This window comes from Mastigoproctus giganteus, chromosome 11, assembly GCF_048544385.1.
Source record: "Mastigoproctus giganteus isolate SK-2022 chromosome 11, ASM4854438v1, whole genome shotgun sequence".
NCBI classification, from domain to species: Eukaryota; Metazoa; Arthropoda; class Arachnida; order Uropygi; family Thelyphonidae; genus Mastigoproctus; species Mastigoproctus giganteus.
This window is the reverse complement of record NC_143585.1, coordinates 20,456,277-20,482,122: the sequence shown is the minus strand read 5'-3', so window position 1 is coordinate 20,482,122 and position 25,846 is coordinate 20,456,277. Positions and strand designations below refer to the sequence as shown.

The 25,846-nt window shown below is 37.6% G+C and overlaps 2 protein-coding genes across 2 annotated transcripts; both read right to left on the bottom strand.

The window, feature by feature from the left end:
- Positions 1-602: 602 nt before the first annotated feature.
- LOC150077759 (lysozyme C-like) lies at positions 603-11,956 on the bottom strand. The gene is made up of 5 exons (XM_090384830.1): positions 11,809-11,956; positions 6,576-6,667; positions 6,398-6,458; positions 4,407-4,482; positions 603-740 (listed from the first exon to the last, which is right to left on the bottom strand). The coding sequence occupies exons 1-5, from the start codon at positions 11,936-11,938 to the stop codon at positions 677-679; spliced, it is 423 nt and encodes a 140-aa protein (XP_090240956.1). The 5' UTR covers positions 11,939-11,956; the 3' UTR covers positions 603-676.
- Positions 11,957-20,162: 8,206 nt separating this feature from the next.
- Positions 20,163-25,263, bottom strand: LOC150077758 (lysozyme C-like). Its single transcript, XM_090384354.1, has 5 exons — positions 25,134-25,263; positions 24,406-24,497; positions 24,248-24,308; positions 22,509-22,584; positions 20,163-20,223 (listed from the first exon to the last, which is right to left on the bottom strand). The coding sequence occupies exons 1-5, from the start codon at positions 25,261-25,263 to the stop codon at positions 20,163-20,165; spliced, it is 420 nt and encodes a 139-aa protein (XP_090240480.1).
- Between the last annotated feature and the right edge of the window lie 583 nt (positions 25,264-25,846).

The window sequence follows — 25,846 nt, the reverse complement described above, 5'->3', positions numbered from 1 at the left end:
AAACGCCCTGTTTTATATTGTGGGTTGCCAAGCGTAAGATGTAAATGTCATTAAACAAAGTCTTTCTAGCGAATTATTGGATCCCAAGTTGCGATACAGTAGCCATAAGCTCCCCGATTGTACTAAATAAGCAGCATTTCTCATTAAAGAAGTGCAAGACTATGTTATAAGTTTCAGGAAAACTACTTATAGGAACTCAATGGTGAAAAACATCCCAATGCGAAGTTTCTAAATTCACAGGTCAACTTTTTTTTTTACCCCGTTTTAATCAGCAAGTTAATACAAAGGTTATTGTTTTATAAACAGTATATACTAATATTAGAGAGTTTATGAAAATATTTTTTAAATAAAAATGTTGGTTCACTTTACAATTTTTTTTTATCAAGGTATGTTAACAGTTTCATCGATTTTTATAGCAATTAAATTTTAACTGTAGAACAAAAATTAGCATATCAAACAATACATATTGAAATATTTTATTAAGGTATAATAAACGATTTTCCCAAATTAACTTTATTTACCAGGAATTGTAGCAAAGAAATGAAAAATCAAGCAAATGAAATAATCTCAACATGCTAAAAATCTATTTGGTTCTAAAATAAATGAAAATATTTGATATGCAAAGAATATTTTTTTGCATATTTTCTCTATAGGGGCTTATTCCTGTCTTGGTGGATTAGAAACATCCTTCAATATACCCGCTCAAGTCTTTTCCTTGACATTGATTCCTCCAAGCCACCCTAAAGATAAAGGAAACACAGTTTTCAATGCAATATTAGTGAAGACCCTTATAGTTAATTTCTAATTATTCAGAATACTGTTGTCAGGCAAAGTTTTTACGCTTGATGAATTTTTGCAGATGGACCCAACCGGCAGACAGGGAAAATGTTCCATATGAAGATCTGTTTTACCGTGAGAAACTGCCACATCGACCACGCGCCTGCTTACACTGCCTCACAATAAGGCAATTTCCGATGTAAAGACGGATAATTTAGATGAAATATCATCCACCCTATTTTTTCTTGATGTGGTCCATCTGATTTACTTCTAGCCTAAGTGTCAAAATTTGACTGAAACAGATACATTTGAATCCAGTTCAATCAATACGAATGATAAACAGGCTTGAATGCACACGATGCATCGAGCATTTCTGCCTGAGCTACAAGAAGATCTCACATTACACCCGCTCTCTTTCCACACACACACAACAGGAAGAAACGTCTACAAAGAGTTCCAGAGCATCAGAACCGGGTGATAACGACAATTGTCTGCTCGGCGCCGGAAGTCACTTTCAGCTCAGCATGGTGTCTTTGTGATGATGCAAGCCAGTCAATGTGTGCAGTGTTATGTGTTGTATGTGTGAATTATATTGTATGAATGGTCTTTAGATAATTAGAAGCAGCGATCACCAGGAACGCGTCTTCCGGCATCCATTCCAGGAGCGTACAGTCGGACTATTAATCAGCTCTGTCGGAAGCCCCCAAAACTTGCCTGAGAGAGACTGCGATTTTTCAGTGTGTGTGTATATATGTACATATATATATGCACACACATTGGACAAATATCATCCACGATATACATATATATACACCGATGAGCCAAAACATTATGACCAGCGAGTCGTTATGCAAATCGAACCAACTGAAGGTGAACTACGGCGCGTGAGCCAGTCGGGACACGGTATAAAAAACACCTCATACTGAGCTCCGTTAATCAGTGTTACTCTTGTTCTTCAGATGGGAAGGCAGGGAAAGGCAGCAGACTTTGAGTGAATTTGACAGTGGCCAAATTGCAATGACCAGACGACTTGGTCAAAGCATATCCGAAACGGCACGGCTGGTGGAATGCTCACGGTCAGTCGCAGTCAGTACTTACCGAAAGTGGTCCGAGAAGGGTGAACCCAAGAACCGCCGGCGAGTGTTGGACGACCACGGCTCATCGATGCTCGAGGTGAGCGAAGGCTCTCCCGATTGATACGTGGTAACAGAAGGGCGACTGTGGCGCAACTCGCCGGTAATTGGAATGCTGGTGACGGGAGTAATGTGTCACAAGACAAAGTACATCGAACCCTGCTGAAAATGGGGCTGCGTAGCAGCAGGCCGCTCCGAGTGCCCGGCGTCTCCGTAGCCAGGTAGGCAGGAGCAGCAGTGCGTAGCAGACGCTTCTTGATTAGACCGGGGTTCGATCCCGTGACCACCAAATGCGGAGGATGCGAAAAGGTCAGGGAATGACCACTGCATATCCCCGGAGCAATATGGCCTTAGTTGCTAATGCTCCTAAAAACCAAATAACAAACAAACTCCGAGTGCCCATGCTAACAACGCTTCACCGGCGACAGCGCCTACAATGGGCACGCGAGCATCGAAACTAGACGTTGAGTGCTTGGAAGAAGGTCGCCTGGGCCGATGAATCACGTTTCCTGTTCACACGTACCTCGACGCACACGTACCTGGATGGCCGGGTACGTGCGCATCGTTTACCTGGGGAAATGATGGCGCCTGGATGCACCGTGGGACAAAAAAAAAAAAAGCCGGGTCATGCTTTTGGTGATGTTCTGCTGGGATACCCTGGGTCCAGCCATCCATGTGCCGAGCACTCTGACGTCTACCACCTACCTAAATTATTTTATTATTTAAAAAAATATATATCTTTTATTATTATTTTATTTTATTTATTTATATTTTTTATCTATCTTATTTTACCTTTTCTTATATACACCTTTATTATTATTTTTTATTTTACGAATTTATCTATCTAATTCTTTTTCTTATCCTATACGTATTTTAATTTACTTTTTCTGTTTTTTTTTTTTTTTTTTTTACTGTCACCCAAGGACTTCATTACTGTCTGTGGGTGCAGGATTTTCTTTTTTCCTAATCTCTTGCCATTCACTCGAGGCGGGATTTTGTTGTGCCAGGGGTTGAGCTCCCTAGCATCCACTACTAGTCTTGCACTTAACCAGTGGACTTCGGATGTTTTTATTTTGTTATTTTAATTAGTTATTTATTTATTTTTTTTGTTTATTTACTTATTATTATTTATTTTATTACTTTTCTTTTTTCTTTTTTGAATGATCCCAAACTCGTTTTGGGCATTCAATACGAGCTACTCGAGGTCTGCCACAGTACATGCGTAGTTGTGGCCCACCTCTCCGTGGTGAGATGGACATTGGGCAGGCTTTCCAGGTGATTCCTACCCGATGACAAAGAGGCCAGAAACAACTAAACAACACACACACTGCACAAACATAATATAATATTACACACATTTCTGACCTTCTACAGTGTTCTGTAATCATTTCAGTATACAAAGGGGGAGTTGAACTGACGTTCAGGTGCCGTCCGACATAAGATACTATACATGTCTACCTAAACATCATTGCTGACCCTTTCAAGCAACGGTCTTCCCCTCTGGCAGTGTTGTCTTTCAGCAGGATAATGAGCCATGCCACACCGCCCGGATTGTTCGAGACTGGTTCGCGGAACATGACGAAGACTTCCAGGTATTTCCCTGTCCTACAAATTCCCCAGACATCAATCCCACTGAGCATCTGTGGTTTGTGTTGGAACAGCAACTCCGATCTGCGTCGTCTCAACCACGGACCTTACAGGAGTTAAAGGATTATGTTGGTACCAGATACCAAAATACACATTTAGAAATCTTGTAGCGTCCATGCTGTTTGCCGCGTGCGAGCCGTTTTGGCTCCACGTGTGGAGGACCAACATCATATTAGGTAGGTGGTCATGAAGTTTTAGCTCATCAGTGTATATATAAATGGTGGGGGAACAATGAGCAAGACTGAGTGGTACAGAGAACATTTCTTAAGGCAAACAGGTTGGCGATAATAAGTGTTGAGACATCTAGTGTAGGACGGGGTAGTATAGGGCAGTGTTTCTCAATCTTTTTTACTCTCATGGCACATTTTCCAAAGAAGAAAAATTTCGCGGTACACCTACGTAGTCATAGAAGAAGAAATTTCTAAATTTCGCGGCACACTTGGAAAATTTTGCGGCACACTAATGTGACGCGGCACACCCTTTGAGAAACACTGGTATAGGGAGATGATTCTCAGAACGAAGGAAGAGCTTAGTTGATTGCCATTTATACACTTCTGTCAAGCACGCAACCACAACTTGATCAGTGTTACCATCTAGTGATGCTGCACATAAACATAACCGAATATTTTAACAAAGACAAAATTCTACTTAATTAATGACTCCCTCCCTTTTAATGTATCGTCATCAGCAATAGGACAGTTATCAAAGACAGTTTCAGAACCAGTGACAGACTGGAGAAACAGGAATCTAGGACATTTGATGAAGTTCTAAGGAATGTCTTGAAATTATAAATGAATTTATAAATAATTTATAAATTAGCCATAAATTATATCATTTTTAAAATCTTACCATGCTTCAAATCCATGGACGCTGAAGATTTTCCTCACACATTCTACATCATCAGCTATATTGTCATCAATCAGGTCTAAATGGAGAAATAAAAATACAATATTAGAGACTCATTTCAGCAGTTAAGAGTTGTAAGTTGCTTATATCTACAGATAGCAAAATTTAAAATAAAAGAATATTATACACGCCATTAAAATGTTTAAAATAATGGTAATTTAAATTTAATTGAGAATGCAGTCTGTTAAAATCATTTACTAGCAGAAGTGAGTGAATATCTGTACTGATATTTAGCTTGGTTGGTTGTTGTAGAGTTTTAGGAGTACGTACTGTATCAGCAACTTAGGCTATATTACGAAGTATATAATATGTCTGTAAATTCTGTGGTCGGTTTGCTGGACGAATACCCGAGTTTTCTGGAGAAAACACCATGCTATCCTCCCATGAAACCCACTAACGTTATGAAAAAGGCCACCAAAAATTCCTCGCGCTATTGAAGGGATTCGAACGGAGGTCCTTTCCACTTGGTGTAGGGAGGACGGCGATTTTATCAACTGTGCCACCCACGAAGGCTTTTATGTTAATAAAATCTGATAATTTTGTAGGCGCCTCCTGGGCCGAAACCCATATGCACCAAATGCGCCTGAATTCTTTTTATTTTAGATGATTTTATTCTAATTTCCTCCTATATATTTCCAAAAAAGAAATATGTAGGAGGAAAAAAAGAGCAACTTGCAAACTAACTTCAAACAAAATAAACATCAAGAAAATTATTAACATGAATTGGATGTTAGTGTCACTTAGCCTGTCACCACTGCAAAGCAAATTTTACTGTCCAGTGGCTCCAGTTACCGTCCCTTCCACTCTGGAAACAGGCTCTACTATCCAGCCAAATAAGCCAACAATCGCCCACGCCTCCTAAAACCTTTATCAACGAACTCCACAAACAGGATAAAGTAACTTCTATTTCTAAATAATTCATGAATTGTATCTTCCTGAAACTCCAGAGTAGCCAACTCTAAAGCAGTTCTCAAATCCAAATAACATTGGAACATGATATGCGAACCAGTCTCCATTAACCCTCATGGACACATACCCGATTGTACCAAGTTGAACCCACTAAGCCTGGACATCAGATCCTGTCCCATGAGCAGAAAACCAGCCCACAAGCCAAACCTCACCAAGACCTCGCCTTTCCATCATCTATAGTAACAGAAGGCAGGAAAACATACGTTTGCCTTCCCTTCTCCGAAGTTTCCCATCTCATGTGCCACAATATTTTTATTTCGTCACAAATTCTGTTTATTTTGCCAATAAACTGAGGCCGACTGCGAGCCGCCCCACCCACCGGACACGACCTGACATTCAATACTTCAACCTAGCTTGTATCACCAACAAATCAACTGGCAACTTCCTTGTTATCACTTGCACCTCCTCGGTTGATACCGTTTGGCAGACCCGGGTCAAACTTAGAAGAGCGAATCTTTGGGCAGCCAGCAAATGCTTTTGCAGCAAACGGAGTTGCACCATGACGTATCCATTTTCTGAGTATGTCAGCCGCTATTGGTTGGCAATCTACCACCCGCTGGCTATACGTTGCTCTTATTGTGTTAGGATGTTGCAATGGCACGAACAGACCGATTTGTATGTAATTGCACGATACCTCGTATGCTTAGCAACTCCACGTCAAAAGTCGGTAAGTTCAATTCCTCACTAATGTACTGTATTTCTTCATCTGGTTATTTCTAGCTTGAAGGCAGTTATCTTTATGATTATTCCTGACACGTAGTTGGCATGTATGGTTAATTTTTGCCATTTGCATTTCTTGATAGGTGTCATCAGATGAAGGAAATCCGAAACTAAACTGATGAACGTACTGTAGCTTTTCAAATAGAGTAATTTATGGTTGTAACGTCAAAAATTGCTAGTAGCGAAGCATGCAAATGTGTGATAATATTTTTGTGAAACATCCTATAGGAAATAGTTGTTCTTACCAGAGCAGGGAATATTGCAAACATTGTTCGGACCGGGAGAGCACCAGTATTTATTGTTAATCTGCAACAAAAATGAAAAAAAAAAAAAAACTGTTCGTTATTATCAAAGATGAACTAGTACATAACGATATAAAGAATGAATAACTTAGGTATTAAAAATGTTAGGGAGGAGACTCACCTGAAAGAGTCCATAATCAGTGCTGCCATCAGGGCTTTGTTTACCCACAGCAGTAGTATTAAACAAACTTTCATGCTGGACCAAGCAGATCCCTACCAGAAAAACACAGAGTATGTAACGTTATTTTCATTCCCTATCAATAAATAATATCATTTTTATTAACTTTTGTGTTTCGCAGCACTATTTGGAGTAGGTTGGATGGTTGATGATGAATTCAAGGTTTAAGACGTCCTCATCAATTCGTGCGTGTGTGATGATGTCTCCTGCAGCTACCTGCTCTCTGCGATTTTTCTGATGGCACTGGACTTATGCAGTCAGAATACCTTTTTTATTTCCTTGATTTGGACTTTTTCCAATAGAAATATGAGCCTTTTTCACAACGTGGCTGAGTTAGTCGATCTCAAGCGAGGGTAGCGTGGTTTTTTCTCCCGGATAGACAGTACATACGGAGCGATATAGCTTTAGTTGCTGATGCTTTTAAAACCCTATTATAACAACGTATTTACAATTTGCGCTACCTTTAAACTTATTTTAAACTATGGAATTTAATTTTTTTGTGGTTTTTCTATTTTAAATATTTGCTATTAATAAAACATACGACGTGTGATTCATGTAGACACCAACAATTCATACAGGACCATGCTGAAAAAATTCTGCGAGTTAGGTCACAATGTGCATGGGTCTGCAATTCTGCCCAGACATGTAGGGATTATATGCTGAAAACTTTATCGATTAACTCAAGACTTGAAGGAATCTATAAGACTCCAGCGGGGAAGGGGGGATTATTATCAGCGTGGTCCGCACTTCTAGGTAAAAGGAAACTATTTTGTAGAGAAGATATTTATTTGAACAAAGGTGGTGTAAAGATTCTTGCCAGTATCATTGAAGATACTTTAAGGGTTTAGGGGAACTGCTAGTTAGGGGGAGAGAAGGGAAATATTAATAAGCTTGTATCTGATGATATCGGTCAAAGTAATGCTTCCACTCACCTCAAGAATTTTTTTTGTTGCCGCAACTTTCGATGTTGGCAAGATGCGCTGAGGGCAGCAACATTTCAAATGCGTGGGACAATAAAGCTACAGGAATAACTCTAAATAACTTCAAGTGGTATGTCAGAAAACTATAGAAGAATACTTAGTATTAATTGTGTCTGCAGTAATGTCAGGAATGTTGTCAATAAAATGGCTGAATTCGAACTCCTGGTTAGGATAACTAATGTTGACATAAAGGTAATAGAAGCGTGGTGCCACCCAGAAATTGGAGATGACGAGTTCCAGCATGCTTGCTATCTATAACGTATTTAAGATAGGGACGAGATAAGGGGTGTTAATGTCATGCTTCTGATCAAAAGCGGCCTGAGCGCGAAAAGAGCCTTTACTGACTCAGACGTTACTTCTGCCAACACAGAATCTGCGTGGTGTTAGTTTTTGGAAGCAAAAGAATAATGAGATTGGAAGTAATCTACAGATCAGAAGATTCTGAAGAGTATGATGAGAGTCTGTACACGAAGATGGAATGGGCAAGCAAGCGTGAATGTCTTATAATGGGTGACTTCAAACTACCCCTAATTGATTGGAATAAGTGGGAGGGAAATACCATGGGAACAAAATTTTTAAATGTAAACTAGATGATTATTATTTCAACCAGTATGCTAGAGAAATACTAGAGGGTGACAATACTCATGACCTCATCATTAATCACCAACCAGATGACATCACAGGGCTTAAAGTACAGGAACCATTGGCAGGTAGTTGTTTTTTTTAAGAGCATTAGCGAGTCATATGGCTCCTTACATGCTGTCTGTAAATTGCTTGTATTCTGAGGTCGACTTTCTGTTTGCCTGACGAAAAATCCGAGTTTCCGGGAGAAAAACCATGCTACCCTCGCCTGAGACCGATTAACTCAGTCACGTTGTGGAAAAGGCCCATAAAATTCCTCTCGTCATCAACGGGACTCGAACCCAGGTAGGTCTTTTCCACTCGGTGTGGAGAGGACGGCGATTCTACCAACTTTGCTATTCCACGAGTGCATTGGCAGGTAGTGAGCAGGTGGTGGTGATCAGTCGTTAGTTGGAAGATGAAGAAATTTAAAAGATGGAGACGTTGGAATGTTTAAAGGTAAAAGCAAAGGGATTTTAATTTCAGAAGAGGGGACTATGACCGTTTAAGGCGCTATATGGCATCTGTTAATTGGGCGGATTGCAAAGAGAGGACGAATACATTCGAATTATGGTATGCTTTAAAAGCAAAAATCGCAGAAGCCATGAATGCATACTTACCATTAAGAAAATAGCGCACGAGGAGGATGCCAAAATAGTTGAATATCGAGTTGGCACGAAAAGTTAAGTATGAGAAAGCTCTGGCTAAGAGAGAGAGAGAGAGAGAGAGAGAGAGAGAGAGAGAGAGAGAGAATTTTTTATGTATACGAATACAAGGGAGAATAAAATGAATGAAGTCGGACCCTTGTGTAGTGGGTGTGGGAAAGTCTTAAATAAACCACTGGTATTGCGAATGAATTGAACAGATACTTCACTTCGGTCTTTATTGAAGAAAGATCCTTTATTCTGAAGAGAAGCTATGCGAGTGAGGTTGAATCACAAGATATTAGTTATTTAGAAATTACAGATCACTGTTTATTGAAAAAACTTTCGACCCTAAAGGCAAGTAGTTGATGGAGCTGATGTCATATATATATCCAATAATTTTGACGGAGGCGGTCAAAGAGTGTATTAAACCATTCAGGTTACTTTTGAGGGCATCTTTGGACTCGGGAGAAATTCCTTTGGATTGGAGAAGTGCTAACAAATTGCCAATACACATAAAGGCGGTGCTAATAGTGAAGTTGGTAACCACAGACCAGTAGTCTGATTTCAGTGGCAGGCAGCGAAAAGTTTCAGAGAAATTATTACTAGTGCTATCCAGGGATATTTAGAAAGAAATGGCATTCTGAAGGACACACAACACGGTTTTGTTAAGGGGAAACCATGTTTGACTAATCTAGTAAGCTATTTTGAGATAGCTACTCACGAGCTGGATGTAGGGAACAATTTCAACATGGATTTTAGCAATGCATTTGACTCAGTCCCTCATGCGAGGTTACTGTATAAGCTTGAGCATGGTGGGATTACTGGAAAGATTCTAAGATTGGTTGGAAGGTGGATGCAGGTCACAAGGCAGAGGGTTGTGATCAATGGATATTCTTCAAATTGATGTAACGTCAGAATTTTGGGTCCCCTAGGATCGGTTCTTGAACCACTGTTGTTTCTGATTTTAGTAAGCAACATCATCGAAGGGATAAAGGGCGTGATTTAAAAAATTGCAGAGGACATAAAGATTTGGACCGTCGCTAATGATCATTAGCTCCTTCACAATGATTTTAACAGGCTTCAAGAATGATCAGAAAAGTTTTGTTTTAATACAGTAAAATGCAAGTCCTGACACTTTGGAAATAACAACCCCAAAATAAATTATACACTTGGTGGGGGTTGAATTAAAAACAGTAGACAAGGGAAGGAAAGTGATCTTTGGGTTACGATACGGACAGAAATGACGTTTTTTGAGCAGTGTCAACATACGCAAGGAAAGCCCATGGTGTTCGATGATTTATCGAACATTATCCTGTAAAGATAGGGAGGTCATAATTCCACTTTAAACGACAATTTCAAGACTGCATTTGCATACTGTGTCCAAGTATGGAGACCTATATTTGTAAAAAGACATTGAGTTTCTTGAAAGGGTTCAACGAAGGTCATCTAGCATGGTGAGATCAGCAAAAGGACGACAGTACGAGGGAAGACTGATTATGTGGGCTACAGAGCTTGGTAACCAGGCACCTTAGACAAATTCTAATTAGCATTTGCATTAGCAAAGGCACATGATGCAAGAAAGCAAGCTTATATAGCATCAGCCAAAAAAAAAAAAAAAACAAAAAAACCCTTATATCACCCATCCACTCGCTCCAAATATTTGTCAATTGAGATTCACAAGGCTGTTTCACTGTTTCAGTGACGAATTTTCTGTTATAAAGAATTCTCGAACAAGGGTTATAGATTCAATTACTGAAGAAGAGGTTTAGACTAAATTGTAGGCAATTTTCTTTCAGCCAGCGAGTTGTTGATTACTGGAACAGGTTGCTTCCTCAGGTAGTTCAGGGTGACAGTTCGAAAAAAAAAAATTCAAGGGTGTACTGGATAGTTACCTACCTGAGGAGGGAACTGCAGAATTTGTATTTTCTTATCTACTTTTTTTTTTTTTTTTTTTTTGACTTTGCAGCAAAAGCCTGTGTTTTCTTGTACTATGCGGCTAATATTAATATTAAAAACATGAATCCATTTGGGAATGCGAAGTATTTCAGTCAAGTTCGTGTCTCGCATCCACATTGATGATCACAGAAAGCTGAGAGTTCTTCCGTGTTAGTCAACGTGCTGCAGTTGGCCGACGGTTTGTTTCTTCCATCATTACTGGGGACAAATCATGGGTATCTTCTTGTGAATAATTTGAGAGGACAGATCCAGTCCTCTCAAATGGAAACTCCATTTCCTGGGCCTATCAAAAAAGCAAGACAATCTTCATCAAATGTGAAGCTCGTGCTTGTCATATTTTTTCACTAAAAAATTCATTATGAATTTGTCTCGAGTGGAAACAGTGCACCAGGAAATACGAGTTCGGAAATTACGCTGTTTGGAGAAAGCTGCCAGAAAAATTGGGCTTCTGAGAAGTGGTACTTGCGAAACTATCAAGCACTTTTAGCAACTCCAAAGCCTTGAAGGATATATTGCAGCTGTATTATGTTCTCTGCAATAAAGAATAAGAATATTTATCATGAATGCTCCCAGAAGTTGCCCAAGTGTCGTCTTTGGGATAGGCTGTATCAAGGTGAGTAATTCAAAGGAGATGTGAATAATTAGTAAATTTATCATTTCCCAAATGCTACATCAGTCCCAAAACGTTTCGATCACGTCTCCTACTATGTACATATATATTCATAAGAGGTTGACAACTACAAGCTTAAAACGACTATCATATTAATTGTATGAAATCTTTTTTAAGTTTCCTTTGAATGTTTTAAAACTATCAGCAGATTCAGAACTGTATGTTGATACTCAATGAGATATTAATTTCAAATATTTCTAGTTGTGGCATCGCACAGAATTTAACCGCTTGCATACCGACTGTAACACTATCAAACCAAAGATTGTCAGATAAGGAGAGCAGCATTTAAATATAATACTTACAATCGGCAATGTCATCTTTCCGAAATCCATAATCATTAACGAGTTCTGTGGCCAAGTCGCATTGCTCATACACTTTTGCTGTTGACAAAGACAACAACATACAGAAAGTATAAATTAAAACGGTCTCCATTGTCAGATGTTCTCTTTTGTCAAGAATTATTAACGGGGTGCCTTTATAGGCCTTGGTATACGTATTATGCATGCATTACAAATGAATAACAGGATGTGAATGTGAAATAAAGGACCACGTAGTTATCTCGCACTATATTTTCTGATGCTTTATGTTGTAATTCGTCCTGTCTACCTTTACATCTATTGCTTTAGTCATTTCATCAAATCTCATTTAAATTCCGAAAACAGTTTAGGAAGACGGTTTATTGTTATGTAACCTCCATCATATCAAATCCTTTGTTTTTCGAAAATCATATCAAAACTGTTCTTCCCATTTCAGGAATAAAATGGTACAATAGAAATGACAGCTGTCAGGTTATTATGTTTGAAAACTGCATGTGTTCTGTGGTCGATTTTCCTATTTCTCGAATGGAAAACCCAAGTTTCCGGAAGGAGAAAGCTATGGAACCCATTCCTGAGAGCGACTAACAACCAGGCATGAAAAGAAGTTCCTAAAAATTCCTGGCGCCACTGACAGGATTCGAACTCAGGTCTTTTCCAGCAGATGCAGATAGGACGATATTCATATGCTATACGAAATGGTGGGGGGGGGGGTGACACCCTTAACTGTGAGAGAATAAATTTTTTGGGAGTTAAGTAAAACTAATTAGAACGAACGAAATTTTTGCTCAAAATCTTTGCTACTTTTGATCACAATATTTATATCCTTCACTACACCTAACCAAGCAGCTCACACAGGGTCTCGTGGGCTGTGCAGTTAGTAGAATCGCCGTCCTCCACACACCGGAAGGAAAAGACGTGAGTTCGAGTCCGTTGATGACGGGAATAATTTTTATTGGCATTTTTAACAATGTGGCTGAGTTAATCGGTCTCAGGTGAGGGCAGCATTGTTTTTTAGCATTAGTATAAGCATATGATGCAAGAAAGCAAGCTTATACAGCATCAGCCAAAAAAAAAAAAAAAAAAAAAAAAAATGGAAAGGAAAGAAAAAAACCTTCCCATTTCACCCATCATTAACCCGAAATATTTGTCCAGTTCTGCCTTGAATTTATTTAAGCTGCCAGCTTTTACAATGACAGATGTAAGTTTGTTCCAGCAATCAATGATCCTGCTGGCTGATGGCAAATTTTCGGCACATCTATTCTGTAACTGTCTTTCTTCAATTTGAATTTTTGTACCCTCAGGCGATTAATCTGGGGAAGAGGAAGAATCCCACCAACATTGAGCTTGCTCAAATCATTCAAGGCCTTATACACCTCAATCAGATCACCTCGCAGGTGCCTAGCCTCCAAACACTGCAATTCGCAGAAAAAAAGCCTATCTTTGTAACAGCAACCCATTGTTCCATTCACCAATCTCGTTGTCCTTCTCTGTACTCGTTCAAGCAGCTCTACATCCTTCCTAAAATGAGGCTTCCAGACCTGTACGCAGTACTCAAGTTGTGGCCTGACCATTGCCTTATACAAGGGGATAATCACCTCCTTATCTCTACTAGAAAAATTGGTATATATCATTGACAAGACACCATGAGCTACTCTTGCAGACTGTCTGCATTACTCAGAAAAGTCTGCAAGAGTAGCTCATAGTGTCCCGGAAACTCGGCTTTTTTGTATAGCAAACAGAATATCGACCACAGAACACACGGAATTTAAAGACAGTATATACGGAGCAATATGGCCTCAGTTGCCGATGCTCCTAAAACCCCCATAACAACATCAACACCAGAGACAATCCCATTGAGGTTTATATGACTCTGAAACAAAATGAATGAAGATGAAAGTTTCTACAACTGTCTTTCTTCAATTTGAATTTTTGTCCCCTCAGGCGATTAATCTGGGCTAGAGGAAGAATCCCATCAACATTGAGCTTGCTAAAACCATTCAAGGCCTTATACACACAGTATTAAATGCTAGAACCAGGAGACGTAAATTCAAGATTAGCGCGGAACAGTTACAGAATAAACTGCAGGAAGTTTTCCTTATTAAGTTGTCAATCATTGGAATAAGTTGCCTCCATGGTTACTTGAGGCTGTTTTGAGGATCTTCAGAAACCATCTGGATCCGTAGCTGTGGGAGAATGGAAGTATTTGGGCAGTTTATCTATTTATGTTTTGCCTCGTGCAAGATAAGGCATGGTTTCATTGTTCTATAGCCAATCCTAATACTAATGCCGGATTCAATGGTAATCTTTTATAGAAGAGAAAAAATATTCTTTAACGTTTCTCTATGATTTGCCTTTTTGTTTTCATATTTATCGATGCATCAACTGCAATATTTGCGCGTGAAACTTACGACCGTCTTCGTGGTTCATTCTATGTGGATTCTTCTATCTAAATTTCTTCCTTTTAGAGAGGAGAATCCTTACACTTCATACTTCACAATTTATGTCGTATATATTCAGAAAAAGAGTAATGCTAAAATATTACAATGATAATGAAAAGAAATTCTAAGTAGAAAGATATTGTAATATCCATCTGAAATTCAAATGTTGTGTCACAGGTCATTAGAATCCATCTGTTATTTCCTCATAATTTAGTTCTTGGAAGTAAATAATGAGGAAATTGGGTACATAAATTTTACCCCTGCAGGATATTACAGCAGTGTTCGCACGAGACCCAAATATTTTCAGTTTCAACCTAAAAATTATACATTGAAGCCACTGTACATTTCATCAACCTTATTCCAATATGCATTCCAAGAAATTCGATATTCGAGACCTGGAAGTGAACTTATTTCCGCCTTGTTACTCATTTATTTCCAAATGAATCTAAAAGGGGAAGCTCAATTTTTGCTTTTTTAAATTTGCTATTATTATACAATGATGAATGTATTACAGTTAAGAAATATATAGTTTCAAAATAATAATAATAATAAATAAATCTGGCTACAGGTGTTAGGAGGTTAAGCGCCAAAGCATCTAGGGCTATGAGGGGTCAATGTATTGTGCCTATAGATTGCGTGTATTCTGTGGTTGATTTGCCTCATTGTTGGACAAAAAATCTGAGTTTTCGGGAGACTAAGACTGATCGTCTAACTCAGCCACGTTGTAAAAAGATCTGATAAAAATTCCTGGTGAGAGGAAAAGGTTTTGAACCAAGAGCCTTTTTGGAGAGGACGGTTATTATATCCACTGAGCTACTTGCAACGTAATCATGAAGTAAATCTGGTGTTACAAGTTTCAACTTAATCAGAAACTTTCTGTAATTTAGTGAAGATTTATACTGAACAATGACGTTTTTGTTTAAGTTCAAATTTTTATTGCTCTTAGTATTTGTGATTATTGTGGGGTTTTAGGGGCATCAGTGACTTGGAACATATTGTGCCATATATGTTATGTCTGTAAATTGCGTGCGTTCTGTGGTCAACATGCTTGTTTTCTGGACGAAAAACTCGGGAGAAAAAATCATGTTACCCACACTTTATCAACTAACAAATCCAAATGTGAAAATGGCATATAAAAGCGTTATTGATGGGATTCGAACTCAAGTGTTTTCCACCCGATGTGAGGGGGCAGTGATTATATCCACCGTTCTACCTGCGAGGAGCTGTTAAATGAATAAGAAATTTTTATTGCTTAATAGAGAATACAATGAAGCAATTGGGACCCATCACAGTATGTAAAGTAAGGGGGTCTTGAGATGGGATATAAAATTAACATTAACTTTTAATTCTGATGCATTTTTCATTAATTGGTAGATGCATATACATGAGAGGGGATCATTTCGCTAGTCTGAATAGTTCACAGGGATCACACTTCAGACACGCAGTAATTTTTACCATGATGATTGATACATCTATCATCATGGTAAAAATGGCTCTTGTGTGGGTTATGACGTGAAGTTTTCTCCACCTGTACTTAATATTCCATGCATATTTAGAGTAAACTTTCATCAATTGGAATACCGAGAGGACTTGTACTGGTACGAATCGGTCGCAGAGTTTCAGTCTGTAACTTCGGATGCCGTGTGGCGGTTGCTCTTAATCCATGATGGGTGCAACCACGTATGCAGATATCCCTGAGGTCTGAAGAAGATATTACATCTGTCAATAGCCTCTTTGCAGTCGTGAACTCATACTCTTAATGGTTCTTGACAGCTTTGGTAGATTTACTTTTTCTGTGGCTATTTGAGCAGGTCCCATCTGTGACGGTCGATGATGCTTGTATGTTACCTATTTTAGGAGCATTTACTCTTTGCCTAAACTTTTTTCCTTATTGTCGTGACAGAAGACTCCCAAATTTCAGCTGCATACAGCACAGAGGGGTAGTAAAGGTCCGAATATACTTCTTTGTGGTTCGAAAGTCATTAACATAAAGAAGATGTTTAGCATGCCCTCTGAGGCTTCTTATTTTACTTATAAAACTTCTATGTGGGAAGCGAAACCTGGGGTCGAAAATGACTCCCAAGTTACCGTGGCTGCTTACGAGTGGAACAAGATCATCTCGGAGAGCCGGTAGGATCTTAATTTGGCATTTGTTTTCAGCAAGAACTGTATCATTGCCAATTTATTTGGATTTAGCCTCAGTCCAGAATTGTTAAGGTAGTCTGCGAGTTGCCTGATCTTATTTTTAATGATGGATGTCATCGTTTCTGGTTTGGTTCCGGATGGAACAGGAGTAAATTTGGTGGAGAAGCATAGAAAAGTTTGGTGAAACTCAAGCAATTGGTCCTGACATTTTTAAGGCTTTTGAACCTGTTTGTTAAGAAGAACCATAAAGGTCTTCTTAACAAGTTTCCACCTTACAGATTCACGACTGATTTTGCAACTGGGTGTCTAATCGTCTCTCTAACTATTCTCTGCAACAGATAGTAGATGGCTATCTCTCCTCTGTTGTTATTGTTGTATCAGGGTTTTAGGAGCATTTGCGACTAAGGCCACATTTCTCCGTATATACTGTCTGTAAATTGCATGTGTTCTGTGGACAAAAAATCTGAGTTTCCGGGAGAAAAAACCATTCTACACTCGCCTGATAGCGACTAACTCAGCAGTGTTGTGAAAATAACCCTTAAAAATTCCCCACGTCATTGACGGGACTCGAACTCAGGTCTTAACCACCCGGTGTGGAGATAGCGATGCTACCCACCAGGGCTCTTTAAGTAGTAAACGTCTTGATTCCATTTTGTTTTTACACAATAGTATGGAACAAAATTTTTCAATTCCACAATACGGGAGGCTTCGTGGTATGTGGAATAATTCTACAAAATTCAGTAAATTGATGTACATAGTTGTATTATACGAGTACGTACTTAATAATTCCAGTTTGATAACCAAAAGGTACATAAAATTGAATGCCTAACTTGTCGAGTGGCGCTACATGGTGGCAACAGTTAGAACTAATTTTTTGTATCATCACTTCGTAGGAAACTAATTATCCAAGCAGCTGTGAGAGAATTAATGGCCGCTTCCAGAAATTTTCCAGAGCTACAGAAACCTTCAGTAAAAATGTGAAAGGTTAATCGATTTCTACTCTGAAAAGATTATATTGCAATAATTAGCATACATTTTGTGTTCTGGTTTAGGCATACAGTTTTGGAACATTTTACAGATAACTTGTTATGAAAACAATTTTAATATAACATTCCGTACTCTTAGAAAGAGTTAATACTACACCACGTAATCCGGAAACTTGTTTCTGTTAAATTATTCAGCTCTCTCACGATTTCAGGGTTATTTGATCTGGTAGCGTCAGTTGAGAGCGTGCTCGTTTCTGGGTCTAAAGTTCGTAGATTTAACCTCCAGCATTCGTTTATAAACAAGATTTTTACGTCCTACTTAAGTAGTGCTTAGCCCACGAAACATCAATAATATTACTTTCAGTAGCCCACAAAATATGAAAACAGACGTCACGAACCATCACTTAAATAACAAATGTTTAAATTACCGGATAAATCAAGAAACGTTTGTATTGATTCGTTTTAAAAATCATTGCGGCTATACGAGTTTAATGAATTTGTAACTATGGTCTAATTAACGTATAATTTACGCAAAATACTATTTTTAAGTCATTATTCACCTTAATTAAGGTGGCGTTATATTTTGCAGGTGTTTCGGCTATATCTCATCGTCACCTGTCGAGATTTCAGTAATATTTTGAATATAAAAATGAGTAGCACTAAAAACGCGCCAGGGATTGACTTGAAATGATTAAGGTGTTCTTAGTCGTTCTGGGAATCTACTGGGATCCAGTACTCAAGAGCGATGTCCAATGCTCCAAAGCAAGAAGCTTCCTAATGTAGGATTGGAGAGAAGACATAGTTGGATGACCCGATAACAAAAGCATGCAAAATACATAACTGGAAGTTTCAAGGGAGACAAAATAAACAGTTTGGGAAAGAAGAGGGGCAGAACCTCCTTGTTAGCATCCAGACATTTAAAAGTCTTGATTAGATCCTGCTCTCCCAACCCCACATCTAGAGTTCTTCTAATTGAGATATGATGATAAGAGGAAACAAAGCACAGCTGTTGATCCTTCCGGAATGGAGATTCTATTGAAGACAGACTTCGCATCTAGAAACAGAACGTGTATTGTTTTTTTAATTGTAAAGGACATTATGAATTCTAAACAAGGTGTTGAGTAGGTTAGTGTTTGTTGCTAAGCATGGGTTACAAATCCTTAATATGAATAAAAGGATCCATCAGGGGTAACTGTTGATTGTTTTCGTAGTCTGTTTATTACTTCAATTAACTTGTTTCTTGTAATTTGGGTCCTCTTAAGGGATGGCTTCTTTGTTCCAAACAAAATCATATGGTACCAATTTGGCTATCGGATACACAATACGAAAAGGTAAGAAGTCAGTTCTCATTTTTTTTCTCCTAGACAACTCTGATTAATTCGGATAAACTGCGTCCCATTGTGATTAAGATTTTTAACTTGCCTGCAATAGTCATGCAGCATTTGCTATCTATCCTGGTAGTTCTAGTTTTTTGTTTGCTTCATATTATATTTAATTCAGGTAAAATTTAAATTTATGAGATCACAAAGGCGTAAAACCAAAATAGTTCAAAGCAATTTGAATACCTCAGAGAAAGGTGGAGTAGGATTATTGTTATCGTGAGATGTCTTCCAAGAAACCGCAACTCACATTGCCGTTCATACGTGACTCCAGCATGACTGTCATTTAACAAGCGTGACCACTAATGGAATTCATGCACGCTCAAGCCATTTAGCGTTTTCTCAGATGATTACTTTTATAATCCGAAGGCAGGAAATAGTTACTTAAGAAAAATCACCTAATACCAGAACTAAATGTGCAACTTTCTGTTTCACCAGACAGAAAATATTGTATTTTTGACGTTACTGATAAGAAAAGGAAACAGAGCATTCAAACTAAGCAGATAAATTTTTAAATATTTTTAGTATTATCTTTTGTATAATAATGATGGAGAAAGCTTTATACCCTTAGTTGTGGAGGGTGATATGCTCTATATACGTATGCATATTATCAATTTGAACTCAAACTTTATGGGATATATCAAAATAAAATAAATGCAATACTTCGTTGGTTGTGTCCGATTCTTTTTTGAAAAAGAAAAATGAATTTAACTTTAAAATTTAAATGTGTTTATTGCAGTATATATGCTTTTGATACATTGAAAAAAGTTAAAGTTGTTTGTAAACAATATAAATATCATAAATGACAAATATTTCTGTGTTCCACACTATGAATTTGGCACCATCCAAACTGTTTCAACAACAGGAACTTAGTAAACTCAATGTAGGCCTATAATGGTAAAAATTCCTCTCAGTACGAGATATACTTGCTTATGGCATGCAACATTAGTTGAATACAACAGCAATTGTTTTAAATAATTACTTAAAAGCATTATCATCTATATACATAAGCGTTTGACTGATCCTGTTTATGTATTCTAAAGGATTCAATACAATTTTAAAGCTTAACTAAAGATATCAATTATTTGAACAATTTATAATATTCAAAATGAAGAGAGTGGTGAACCCCACCACCCAAAGAAGGAGGAGAGAATAGGTTGCAGCGTCAAAGTGAGGAAAAATATTTATAAAAAGTGCGGTTTATTTTACATTTTTTTTAGAATGATATTTCGATTGATTATCACACCTTAGATTTTCAGAGCAGCTCAGATTTAACTGTACACTTACAATTAGTATATTAAAATACTTGTGTATTACCAAAGTATAAAATAAAACATTTTTAGTAAACATTTTTTGTATGAAGGTGTAACCTTGTCCTTGCTAATGAGAAATTAGCATCCTGCAACATAATGGCTTAAGTCTCTTCCTTTACAGTGATTCTTCCACGCCACCCTAAAAATAAGAGAAACAGTGTTCAATGAAATATTTGGTGAAGACTTTAATAAGAGAGTTCTACCTACTCGTTTTTATCTTAATAGGTATGGCTAATGGATCGAAATGTTTACGTGGCAGGTTCAGCTGTTTTGTAACTCGAACATCACTTAGTCTTAAATGAACAGCATGTTCCAAAGACACACACACACTGCTTCGGCTTAGAAATTAAGAAAATTGAGGTAGATAATACATTATTATTTTGATGGTATAAAATGAAAAGTAGACTATAAAAAGAAATTAAAATGACCTTGTATGACCCTCATTTGTCCTTTAAATCTGATGAAGGACACACGAAGGTCATCCAAGGTCAAAACAATCAGATAGAACTGTTTGCCAATAGCTCAAACTGCGTAATATAAAACATGAAGTTGTTGTTGTAATAGCGTTTTTAGGAGCATCAGCAACTAAAGCCGTATTGCTCCGTGTATACTGTCTGTAAATTGCGCATGTTCTGAGGTCGATTTCTGTTTGCTGGAAGAAAAACCATGCTATCTTCGCCTGAGACCGAATAACTCAGCTACATTTTGAAAAAAAAGGCCCATAAAATTACTCATGTTACGAAGGGGACTCGAAATCTTGTTTTTCCACCCGGTCTAGGGAGGACGGTGAGTCTACCAATTGTGCTACGCACGAAGTAGTTTTTCAAATAATGGGGAGATGAGTTCGTTCTTGGGCGGCACTAATATTACTTTTTTTTTTTTTTTTTTATTCATAGCATCAAGGCTTTGCTGAAAGGGACACATTCTAGGTCTTTAGGGGAAGTCCAATAAGATGATAGAATTAAACTCGATGTCAGTAGAGTTCCAGAAATATTTCCAATCGTAGAAGAAAAGAATGGTTTTGGGTAGAACTACTTTAGGGGAGCTTAACCATTTGTAACGATATAAATTTTGATATGACCTAACCTGGTTTTGAGGGATATCGCTTACGAGTATCATCAGGGTAATGCTCTTCATATAATCCTGATGATGTTAGGATGCATTTTCTATAGCTTAACTTTGGTGTCATAGTTCATTTCCAAAATTCCTCCCTCATAGGTACCATAGTTGGTAAGATCTCCATCCTCCCCACACCGGTGGAAAAGACCTGCGTTTGAATACCGTCCATGATGGGAGGAATTTTTATGGGTATTTTTTTAAAAGGTGGCAGAGTTAATCGGTCTCAGGAGAGGGTAGCATGGTTTTTTCTCCCGGAAACTTGGGTTTTTCGTTCAGCAAACAGAAAATTGACCTCAGAACACAAGCAATTTAGAGACAGTATACACGGAGCAACATGCCTTAGTCGTCGATGCTCCAGAAAACCCAACAACAACAATCTAAAATTCCTTCCTTTCGCTATAAAATTGACCAAGACTTTGATAAATTCGTTATTTAAATATGAAGCAAAGTTTTAATGGTCGTCAGAAATGGAATAAGGACGAAATTATCAGAGGCAAAGAAAAAACAACCTTACTTCACTTCTATTATGTGTTTGTCTTTAGTAAAGTTGATAGCGAAGGCCAAAGGACTATTGATCTACGAGAGAAAAACAATTATGAACTGAGTGGAAATATCCAGCGAAGATTTTTAGGCAGAATTCTCTTAGATAACAATTACATCACTCGAGTTGGTTAAAGGGAATAAAATATTGTTTCTCAATATCAATTGATAAGGAGGTACTGTTGTGCCAACAACCGATATGGTTACGATTCTACAAGAAAACATTTTTTTATTGAATACAGTAAGGAAAGATAAGGCAACTTTAACAGCTCTTCTGCTTTAACTGTACTTCGAAATCTTTCAGAATTTTTAGCCCAGAACACATATGTCATAGGGACCTTCAAAAAGCTTGGTGGCATTTTCGCAAGGACAAATGCTTATTGACTAGGAATGGATTTTAGGTGCGGCACTTCTTTTAATCTAAAAAAATAAGAAAAATTGAAAACAGAACTTCTCATCTCTTCCTGTGTATGCACTATTAGTTTCCTAGTTATGTTGATACTTTTCATTATCACAAGTAGATCGTTCGGTTGGCGTATTTAGTATAGTGAAAGATAGAAAATTGTACTTAATGAGCCATCCTCGTTGGTTAATTTATAAATGTTTTGGTTAATTTCAAGTAGAACTGGAAAAGCAGAAATTTATGATATTGGAAATCTGTTTCTAAGGAATTTCTAAAAAAAATTCCTTAAAATTATAAATAAATTTATTAGTTAAAATCATAAAATTATAAATAAGATTATTATTCAATTTTTAAAATCTTACCATGCTTCAAACCCATGGACACTGAAGATTTTCCTCACACAGTTTAAGTCGTCAGAAATATTATCATCTCTCAGAGCTAAATGGAGAAACAAAAGTACAAAATTAGAGGAGTGTTTCAAAAAATTACAGTTGCATGCTATTTTATATCTATTGGTACAGCTTATATCTACAGATTATCCCACACCGAATGAAAAAATGTTTGGGCTCGAATCTCGTCAATTTTGGGCTTTTTTCACTCTGTGGCTGAGTTAGTCGGTCTCGGATACAAGGTTTTTTTCACGACGGATACTATGGATTTTTTTCTACTCACTGGAATAATTTTACAAATTTCTCTCAGATTCAATTCTTAATATAGAAGGGCTTGCAGAAAAAAGTTGAATGTTTTTGGAATCACTTACATGTGTGAGCAGACAATCTCAAAAATGAAATTTGTAAAATCAAAATCAAAAAATGCAAATAGTCATTAGTCACTCAAGAATGACTGATGACCATTTGCATCACTCTTTAAACTTAACTGTTGGAAAATTGATGAGTGATAGCTACACTTCACTGGCTAAAAAAACTAGAACCATTTTGCCTCAAGATAATTAAATGCGCTGTATGCAAACACAAGTTGTCAAATGGTATGATTATTGGTATGATAAGTACTGTAGATTTTCCTGGAGATTTTTAGTCAATCGGGTCGTGGGGAAGAGAGGTGATCTTTCCAATATTCAGAAAGGTATTATTGCTGGAGCACGTTTAGCAGGAGTCACAATTGAGAAAAGAAAGGAAGTCGCTGGTGTGTCGAAAAAAACATCTGAAAAGTGCAGAAAATCGGAACGCCATGAACGAGACTGCAGAAATTTAAAGAGAACCGTGCGTCAGAACAGAAGATTCAGTGCTTAGAAAATGGCTGAAAAATCCAATTTTGGCAAAGAAAGATCAGCATCCAATGGGTCCAGGCTGTCTTGTATCCAACCTTCAAGCGGCTGGAGGTGTATGGTATGGGATATGTTCTCTTGGTATGAACTCGGTCCACTCATACCTTTAGATTGTCTGTTATCTGCAATGAATATCTTTCTATCGTATCGGGCCAACTTCACACCGCAGTTCTCCATTTTTACCCAGATTGTGATCGATTCTTTCAAGATAATAACGCAGCTACCCACCGTTCAAAAAATTGTATCTGAATGGCTCGAGGAATATTCCCAAAATTTCCAACTTCTATCCTGGCCGCCTAATTGTCCAGATCTGAAACTAGTTGAGAATATCTGAGATACGTTGGAAAGGATAACTCGACTTCGCAGTTATTGAACTAGCAGAATATAACACCTTACAAATATCATGATAGAAGAATAGTCAAATCTGGTGCTGGAACCCTGCAGACACCTAATGGAATGCATGCCACGAAGTGTACTTGTTGTAATTTGGGCAAAGGTTGCTCTGCTAGATATTGAATAAAGGTTTATAATTTGTTGGCCAATGGGTGTAATTTATTCCTGCTAAAATTCAATTAAATCGTCTCGTGCGAGAGGAATGTCAAGACTTTAATAGTACATGCGCAAATTGTTTTGAATTTTTTAAATTTAAAAACTGCATATATTTTAGCATCAAATATTAAGACAAAAATCTTTAATTTAAAAAACTCACTTGTCTTACATTAATTAATTTTTATTTTGCTGTTTGCAGCGCTTACTACTGTAATTGGTTTTAATTCCAGAAAAATATTATCCTTATAACGAGTAACTGATTCTTACCATCGCAGGAAATATGGCAAACATTGTGAGGACCTGGAGAGCACCAGTATTTATCATTTATCTGAAATAAAAACAAAAAGGTTCGTTGTTATCAAGGATGAAATTCTACACGCCAGAAAGCACGAATAGCTGAGTTATTAAAATACTTAAGGATTCACCTGAAATAGTCCATGATCAGTACTGCCATCCCAGTTGCCTCTACCTAAAGCATTAGTGTTAAACCAACTTTCATGTTGAACCAAGCAAATCCCTGTCAGAAAACAAAGAATATCATTTTATTTATTATCAGTAAATAAATAATTTTATTAAACAAAATTAAGCTCCTAGCTAATGAATTAGAAAGGTGCGTTGAACAGAAGATTTTTTTATGTATATCGTCTCTTTTGATTATTGTATTGAGAGATAGAATATTTCGAGATAGATAGAATCTCTTAAGAGAGAGATTCTTAAGAGATTCTCTTACGGCTATGACCCAAGAAAAGGTCCAGTCCTCTCAATGGAAAACACCATCTTCTCCAAGGCTTTTCAAAACAAGCAAAGAAATCTCCTTTTCCAACCGGTCTGGTAATGACGATTATAATATTCACTGTGCTACCCATTGCGGGGAGAAGCTTGAAAGGTCACAGATGTGCAACGACTGAGGAAATTCAGGAAAGCGAACTATTAGCAATTCCAAAGGCTCTAAGAAAAGTTCTTGAAGTTTCAGGAGCTTCCATCCGAATAGATGATAAGCTCCATCAATTCTCAAATATTAGTTCAGTCCCCGAACTTTTTCATTACGCCTTTTGGGCATTGCACAAAGAATTAACCACTTACATTTCGAATGTAACAGTATCAAATCAACGATTTACAGATAAGCAGAAGAGCGAATAAATAAAATACTTACAATTGGCAATGTCATCTCTCCGAACCCCATGAACAAGAAAGAGTTCTCTGGCCAGTTCGCATCTCTCATACACTTTTGCTGTGGACAAAGACAGCAACATACACAGAGCAAAAAATAAAACGGACTCCATAGTCAGCTGTTATGTGTTGTCAAGAGTTAACCGGGTCCTTTTATAGCCCCTGGTATCAGGCATTAAAAAAAAGAAAATAATGAGAAAGTGAAAGAAAGGATTACTAGTTCCCTTGCACTACTTTTCGGATGCCGACAGCAGGACGAATTACAACATATTTTGTAATTCTTCCTGTCTGTCGGTTACTTTCGCTTTTGTTGATTGAGTATTTTGCCTTTTCTCATTTTTTATGGACAACAAATTTCAAAATCTCGAAACAGTTTACGAACATGATCTATTATTAGCCATCCTCCATCATGAGGACCTTTGTTTTCTATAACTCACATCAAAACTTTTCGCACACGTCATAAATCAAATGGTATAATGGGGATAACTGCTGTCATCTCTTCTTTTGTGCCGACATCTGAGGACCTTTTTCGACATATTTTTTCTTCAGTTGGTAGACTGATGCTTATCAGGCAGCCATTTTAAGCTGAATTTGTAAATGCTCAGATCCGTAACATTGGACCAAGAACGTGATTTGATTTTATAATAACAATTATTGTCTTGTGGTGCCTCCAAGTTGCGTATTGCATTATAATTC